Below are 8,170 nucleotides of genomic sequence, written 5' to 3'. Positions count from 1 at the left end.
ATTAATACCCCTATGTGCCAGGTACTATGACAGCCCAGACCTTCTTTCTGCCTCCTTGAGATCCAGACTAGCCCCTGGGACATTACCAGGATATGCCCAATAAATATTATAACACAAGTATGTATAGTTAAAAGAGGCACCTTCCTCCCTCCTAGCTTAAAAGCCAGTAGGAAAATTCACATGAAATACTCAGGGAAACCAAAAACATGTCCATGTTTTAAACAACTTGCAGGTGAGTTTTGTGGGGGGTTTTTCTGTAGTGGACATTTTAGTTTTGTCCAAATTGTAGGGAAAAGTTCTGAGATTTCTCTGGTCTCAGGGTGATGCCAGACCAGGCTTTCTAGGCTAGTTCTGTTTAGTGTGTAGAATCCTTGGCTCAGCCTATATCTTGAATCTGAAGCCAGGCAAATCACGATGCAAACGGCAGTGGCCCAGCCTGAGCACAGCACAATCACCAGAGTTGTCTGTAAAGCTACAGGTGCTCAAGTTCCACCCAAGACTACTAAGAATGGGAAGTAAAAACAGAAAAAAAGACTCCCCAGGCACTTCAGATGCACAGCTTTGGTTAAAAATATTATATTACCTAGTCAGATTACTCAAATCACATTAGGATGCACTCACATTAGAACTGCACAGGATGTTCATCCAGCCTAAGGTTAATTTTCTCCACTCCAGGTGACTAAAATAAAGTCACAAGACTGAATGTACTCTTTCTTTAGTGCTAGTTCACAGACTAAACTTGCTAAGATTGATCAATTTTCATCCAAGCTTCAAACTGAGGCCATGGCAACCTCCCTTTGAGAATAAGTATATAGAAAATATTCAAATATTTGCCTGCTCATGAAATAGCTTTACTTGAATGTTTCAGGAGACAAAAGAAAACAACAACAACAAAAAACAGGGAGGGAAGCTGATTTTTTAAATATACTATATTGCCTTAAATATGAGGTCATGACCAATAAAGGAAAAGTGCATTACACTCAGATTTTGCTGGGTTTAGGACAAAAAGGTGGCAGCAGGGGAAGTATGGGTGGTTTAATCCACTGCAATAATAGAAACTGGAAATGAAGGAGTCATTTCTCTTGTGTGACCCATGTATAACAATAAATTTTCTGACCATTGATGTTTTTAGATTACTGCACTTTCAGTGGGAGAAAAAAACATTTCTTTGAAATGCCACAATATAATCAACATACTATGTTTCAAATATTGCACATTTTTAATCAGTCCCATTTTCTCAATCTTGCCTGCTTTATATAGTTACAACAACATGCATTCCTCCTGGTTCAACCCTATTTCCCCATAGCAAAGTCAATTCAGAAAGCAATCCCTTCACCAGATAGGCACTAAAGATAAAAAAAAAAACAATAAAAGGAATAACAAGTACTACAATGTCTTCTATTATCAGACAGCCCCATCATATGATGTCACATAAAAATAGAGAAGAGTATAAAGCCTCAAGGAAGACAGCATATGATTAAGTGACGGCACCTTCAATAACTAGACCTAAATAAATATAGTTCCTCTTACCACAGGTACACTACAAAAACCCCTAAAGGGGATGAAACAGGTCTTTTTAGTGTTGGGGGATGCCAATTTTTGAAGATATAAGCAAAAGAGGCCTCTGTTAACAGATTTCACTAACGAAAACAAAACTAAAACACTGTCTGCAGCCTAAGCAACTAAGCAACAATTAATTATCAAAAATCATAGTGCATTGTTCCGTACTGTATCATAGCATGATAAAAATTATCTAGAATCTCTCAGTGTTTTTTTAAAATAACAATGTGCGTTTAATTTCATTTACTATCTCCTGGAAGCTCAAGAAACCAGCACTTATGGATGCAATCAGAACCATGCACAAATCCAAATGTGAAGTCTTGAAATGCCTTAAATGTGCACAGCTCTTCACTGTTTATAACAAATATTCAGACAGTAAAATATCTTCTTTTAGCCTTCCAGGAACTCCGTGAAACACTGCCAACATCCTCATTTTACAAATGATAAAGCTGAAGCACAGAGATGCTAAACATCTTGCCTAAGATCACTATGGATACTAATGTCCCCTTCCAAACTCAGAAAAAAAAATGTTTCCCTTACACCCAGGTTTACTATACTACCCAGGCTTTTCTAAGTAATGCAGTAAAATCAGGTATTAATAGTGTCATATATGAATGCTGAATGTCATGCCCTCTCCAAGTTCTACAGCAATGCTTTACTCTTACATTCTCATGTAAAAATCTAATGAAATCTAAGGAACCCTTTGCCATAAAAAAGGCACATGTGCAAAAGTTCATAGCAGTGTTATTCATAATAACCAAAGAATGGAAACCACCCAAATGTCCATCACTTGATGAATGGATTAAAAAATTGTTATATATCCATAACATGGAATATCATTCAGCCAAAAAAGGAATGGCATACTGACACAACATGAATAAACCTTGAAAACATTATGCTAAACAGGAAAAAAAAACCAGTCACAAAACACCACATGTTGTATGATTCCACTTGTATGAAATGTCCAGAATAGGCAAATCAATAGTCATAAAGTAGTCTAGAGCTTCAGGTGGGTTGGAGAGAAATGGTATTGAATGCTCGTGAATATGAGGTTTCTTGTCAGAGTGATGAAATTGATTGTGTGATGGTTGCACAGCCATGAATATTCTAAGTCACTGAATTGTACACTTTAAACAGTGTATGATATGGTATGTGAATTATATATCAATAAATATTTTATTTTTAAAAAATCCTTTAAAAATGCACATACAAGTAATATTTCCCAGATAATTTTGGAACGTTTGCTAAAGTCCCTGAGCCCATCTACAGGTGCAAAGGGAGTCAAAACTCAAGGCCAGCAACTCTTGTTCTATAGAACCAAGAATCATCATCCTATTTTCTTTGTTTTACAGTTAATTTTATTTCAGTTTACCCCATCTCAACTACCAAGCCTATGTATCCTACATTTTAAGATCATTACTTCACCTATTAAATCACATGACCACAGGTTTTCAATATGGATTCATTAAAAACAAATAGTATAGTTTTATAACTACAATTTTTAAAAGCTTTAGAAAGAACTTTTAGTAATTGAGTATTATTTACAAGACATTGTTGGAATTCAAATATGTAAAAGATACATTTTTTGTCCTCAAGGAGCTTAAAATCTAAAAGGTGAGATAAGATTAATACACAAATAACAATATACAAAATAGTAGGTGAATTATGCATTTAAAAGGTCAGGGAAGATCAGCAGAGGAAGAATGATTAAAGGAAAGCTTCTTGGCAGAGGTGGACATTTAATGCTGGGTTTGACCTTGAAGAATAGATAGGATTTGAACATGCAGAGGAGTAGAAAGACTTTCAGATGAGAGTAGAAGCCTACCTATATGGTAGGCCCTCAGAAGCCAAAGAGAACTGCTGAGTTGGGCAGTTACCTAATCAAAGTGGGATATTAATAAGGTTGATTGCTCCGTAATGTGTGCATGCATGTGGAAAAGAGAAAAACTGGATTAGGGAACTAAATTAGGAGCCTATTACAATAGTATTAAGAAAAGGTTACTAGTCTGATTTAGGGAGTGATGTCCTGACTCAGTAGTCATTTTAAAAGATCAAAGCATCCACCAAAAAGTTAATTTTTAGACATGCAGTACATACTCATTTAAAGTTCTGCCAATATAGAAGCCAGCTATAGTTCCTTCATGGTGCATATGTCCCTTGAGAAACCCCATCTACAACATAAGTTTTGGGATTTCAAAGTAGCATTTAACATGAAGTTTTTGCTACCTTAGTTTGTGAGATTAGGAAGAGCACCAAAGGCTCCTTTAGGCCCCCTTTCCTCCATTAATTATACAGGAAACAGTCGATATTCTATAAGTTTACAATAAAACAATCCTTATAAGAGTTGGATGACAAGCTTGCACGTGACCAAGTAAACCTCAACTCCAAGACTAAAAGACCTTAGACAAAATGGTATCTGTAATAGCAAATCCCAAAGGGACAGATGGCCTGTTGAGCACAACAGAATTTCCTTGAAATGGCTTTATTTCTATTGTGAGCCTGAGGTGATTGCAGGTAGAGTATAACCTTAGGTAGTTTTATAGATTTACCACGTAGATAGGCACCGGACAAATAGCATAGGCGCGTTTACCTGCCTGGAACGGATTCTTCATTGCTCAGAAGAGATAAAAAGAAAGCAGGAGGCTACCTACAAGGTTTCCTTCCTCGGGAAACACAAAGAGAGGTCAAACACTGGGACTAGGAAAAAGAGGGTAGGAGTGACCAGAGCCCTTCAAAGAAAAAGCCCTGCCCAGATCTCCACAAGCCAGTTTCCCCAGGCCCAGAAAATTAAACCTGAGCCCTTTTACTTCTAATTCCCGCCCACCTCCAGAGAGACCCTCCAACTCCCTCTCCCCTTCAGTTCTTGGCTCACTTGTCCCGGATGATGGTCTGCAGCTCCCGGATCTGCTCATTCATGGGTAGCAGCTTAAGCTGAGCCCCAATCTGCCAGGAGAGTTGGCTGTCCCTTAGGAAGGAGTCGCCGGCCGATGCGTCATAGTTGCCACTGCCGTGGTTGTGCTCCTGGCTGAGGCTGGCGCTGCTGCAGGCCTGAGGGCTCCCCTCCCCCAATACACTAGAATGGGCGTGACTGGTGAGGAGAGTCGGTTTGGCCTTGGAGGTGCTGTTTCCCCCCACATAATCTGGGGTCGGGTCGCCAGGTCGCAGCGGCTCGGGGCTTGGGGTAGAGGCAGAGTTTACTTGTTGGTTGTGACAGGGCATGGAGTCCGGACTCCGTAACTCCGTGGCCATACACCGACCCCGGGCTGTCCCCGCAGCTACCAACCCCTAAGGATAAAGGAGAACCGGGAGAAAGGGTGCGTGCTCACGTGCTCGCCTGATAGCCCCCGCCTCCTAGGAATTTATAGCCGCTTAGCCCTCTCACCCCTTGGACTTCCTGTGGTTCCCTTTGGCCTCGCCCTTTCCCAGCTCCGCCCACCAGATGTACAGACTGCTAGACACTCTATTGGCTTCTCTCCCTGCCACTCTGCAGCAGCACACTGTTTGTTAACCCTTTGAGTCACTCTAGTGGTGTGAGTTTCCACATCTAGACAGGCAGATCAGTTGAGGCTAAGGATGCTTAGTTGGAGGATCTTTCGGGAGCCCCTGGGGATTCCGCATGCAGAACTTTTGGTGAGTTTTAGAGCTAGGAAAAACTAGGGGGGTGATAAAATGATGACACACACAAGGCCCATGTTTTCAGACTTTGTTTCTTGGCAGAGAGCTTATACTTCAATAACTACATCTTCAGTCAGCTTCTCTATGTGACGGAAAGGACCAAAGTTTTGCCACCCTGAAGCTGCTTTGGGGGATATTGAGTTTAAGCTGTTTATTAAAAAAAATAAGACTCAGAAAGAACCTACCTAAGAAATTCAGAGAACCTGATTCAAGAAGTAGAATTCAGGGTGTTCCCTTTAGCCTAATTTGAATTAAGTATGATAAACAAGAGTGCTTCAGGCAGGGACCTGTTAGCTAGATACCCCCTGTGTCCCAATGTTTCTGAGTTACCTAGCAAGGATGCTTTGCCATATGTATTCTTCTCTTCCTCAGCTACCTGTAAATCCCCCATTTTCACTTCTGAAATCTAATGTCCTGTTCCTCCCCTTTTCTCATTTGTTCAAAATGTCTTATATACCTAATGTTGCCCCACTGTCTTTGGAAATTTTATGGATTTATCTATGTGAATTCCCCATGTGCATGTATTAAACTTTGATTTTCTCCTGTCAATCTGTCTCTGTTCACTTGGTTATTAGCCCAGCCAGAAGAACTTGGAAGGTGGTATGAAAAGTATTAATATATTTTAGCCCCCACTTAACCAAAAGAGGAAGTAAAAATATGCCTAGAAGGCTGCCCAAGAACCTGCCCTCTACTAGACTGTTCAACCAGTTTAAGCTTCCCAAGTGTGCTTGACTGCTAGCGTTTTCCTTATCTGTATTGGTTGGACCCTACACTGTACAATTACCATGGGGATTCTGATAGCATTTTAGATCCACTACTGGGGCAGGATAGTAAGAAGCCAGGAAAATTCCTTGATAATGGGGAAACTGAGACAGCTGATTCAAAATGGCCTCATCCAGCACCCTGACTCACCTGCCCCCTTCTCCCTTGCATGACCACTTCCTTAAGGCTTAAGCCCTCAGGACAATAAGGTTCTGAAAAGCCTCAGGTCTGGTTGACAACAGAGATAGAGTTTTGGTCCAACTAGAGATAACATCTAGGCCTCAGTTATGTTTCAGCTCCAGGCCCAGAAAAGCAGCAAAACCGGAAGCAACAACATGGCCCAGCTGCAACAACTAATGATCTCCTACCTTAGCACAATCCTGAAAGTATACACATGGGAAGCTGATTAATATTCTATTGAGACCCTCTGCTTGGACCTCCCCTGAAATTCCTGCCTGTACTAAACAGATAAAACCCTTTAAGAGAAAGGACCCAGTGGACACACTCTCTTTTTCTAGGGCATGCCTGTGACTCCCTCCATTCTTTTCTAAGGTGTGTAGCTTTGCTTTCTTTCTCCTAAGCCTTAAAGGTTGCCAGGAGACTTGCAACCAGAGGAGTAGTAGGCAGTAGCAACTCTTCCAGGGCTAAGCCCCTGAATCTGTCTCCAAGGGCCCTTCTTTTGTCTCTGTAACTTGTTTCCTGCATCCATGCTACAACCCAGCTGGCTCATTTCTGCCTCTATGACTTTCTTTCTAAAAGTCTAAATAAACTTCTTGCACTAGAGTTGTTGGCTATGAATTCTTTCTTTACCGATGTCTAACCATCACTAACACTACCACTTGGGTGTTTTTTAAATGCTTGAAAAGACACATTTAGTGTGTGGAATCAGTATAAATACTTGAAGTAAGAATGGCTACAGCAGTACTTTTCAACATCAGTGTGTATTACAATTGTAAAGCTTGCTAAAAAGCAGGTTCTTATGGACTACTTTTGAGATTCTGTTTCGGTAAATCTGAGATAGAACCCAAGAATCTTTATTCTTAACAACTAATCCAGCCAATTGATTTTTTTACATGGTACTCTTTGTTGAACAGTGACTTATAGGCTCCATTTTTAAAGAGCTACAAGCTGAAAGTCAGAAACCTGACAATTTTGCTAAAAAATTATTGAGCAGCATTTTAAAAATCCCTTCCCCATCTACTAGTATGTGAGACGCTTTAACAATTTGACCCCTAAATATTCTTCCAATTTAGAAATTCTAAAATTCTATTTGCCTTGCAAACAGCCAATTCTTAAAATGTCCTGTTCCACACAGGAGCATGAGCAACAGATGCAGAGATTCAGAGAAATATAAATAACAGATAACAAGAATACCTAGGTCTTTGGTGGGAATTGATCCATTTTATGTTTGTTTAATGTTTTGGTATTAATATTATTTTTATCCCTTTATCTCCAATTGTCTCTAGTGTTTGTCTGACCCTTTAGGTCAGTACACTATTAGCTGTAATTATACAGAGTTTAAATTTTATTGGATGATAGGAATTGCAGCCTAAAATTATAATGTGACTGACTTTTGAAGGTCTATGCATCTTTTCACCCAGCACAGAATTAAATTCAAAGGAACTATTTTTACTCTTACAGAAAACACCCATGCATACATTTCCCTATATTAACCAATAATCATTAGCAAATCTTTCTAGTCAGATTAAGAATTTAAGATGCTATTAAAGCAAAATTCACTAAGGATTAATCATAACACCTTAAATATAGTGGTTTATAATTTACAAAGAACTTCTATACACTTTCTCATTTAATTCTCAAAAAAAGCTTGAGGATAACCAATCCTACTTTATAGATGACATTTGCATAATTATTCTCCCTAAAGTGATTGTCCAAGGTCACCCATCCAAAAAGAAAAACAAGACAGTAACCTCAGTGTTTTGACTTTAAATTCAGTCTTATTTACACACAGCTACATATTCAAAAAATCAGTAAGTTCTCTCATTTATATCACAATTTCGATGTATTCCAGCTTTCTTTCTAGAGATTTTTTGTTTTCTTTCTGTGTTTCCTCGTTACTGTGGTTATTTCTGGTATTTGCTGGTCTCCTCTGTCTAGGCATCTATGTATTGACCTTTCTCTAACAGCTTTCTCTGAAGAGGTCTTTCTACCG

The 8,170-nt window shown here is 39.4% G+C and overlaps 1 protein-coding gene across 1 annotated transcript; it reads right to left on the bottom strand.

Annotated features, from left to right (window-relative positions):
* Positions 1 to 4,416: 4,416 nt before the first annotated feature.
* Positions 4,417 to 4,971, bottom strand: UPRT (uracil phosphoribosyltransferase (FUR1) homolog (S. cerevisiae)). The gene has a single exon (XM_005857521.2). The coding sequence runs from the start codon at positions 4,807 to 4,809 to the stop codon at positions 4,429 to 4,431; it is 381 nt and encodes a 126-aa protein (XP_005857583.1). The 5' UTR covers positions 4,810 to 4,971; the 3' UTR covers positions 4,417 to 4,428.
* Between the last annotated feature and the right edge of the window lie 3,199 nt (positions 4,972 to 8,170).

The sequence above is a fragment of the Myotis brandtii genome, unplaced genomic scaffold (genome assembly GCF_000412655.1).
Source record: "Myotis brandtii unplaced genomic scaffold, ASM41265v1 scaffold1119, whole genome shotgun sequence".
Lineage (NCBI taxonomy): Eukaryota > Metazoa > Chordata > Mammalia > Chiroptera > Vespertilionidae > Myotis > Myotis brandtii.
The sequence above is the reverse complement of the archived record's forward strand: the minus strand, read 5'-3'. Positions and strand labels throughout refer to the sequence as shown.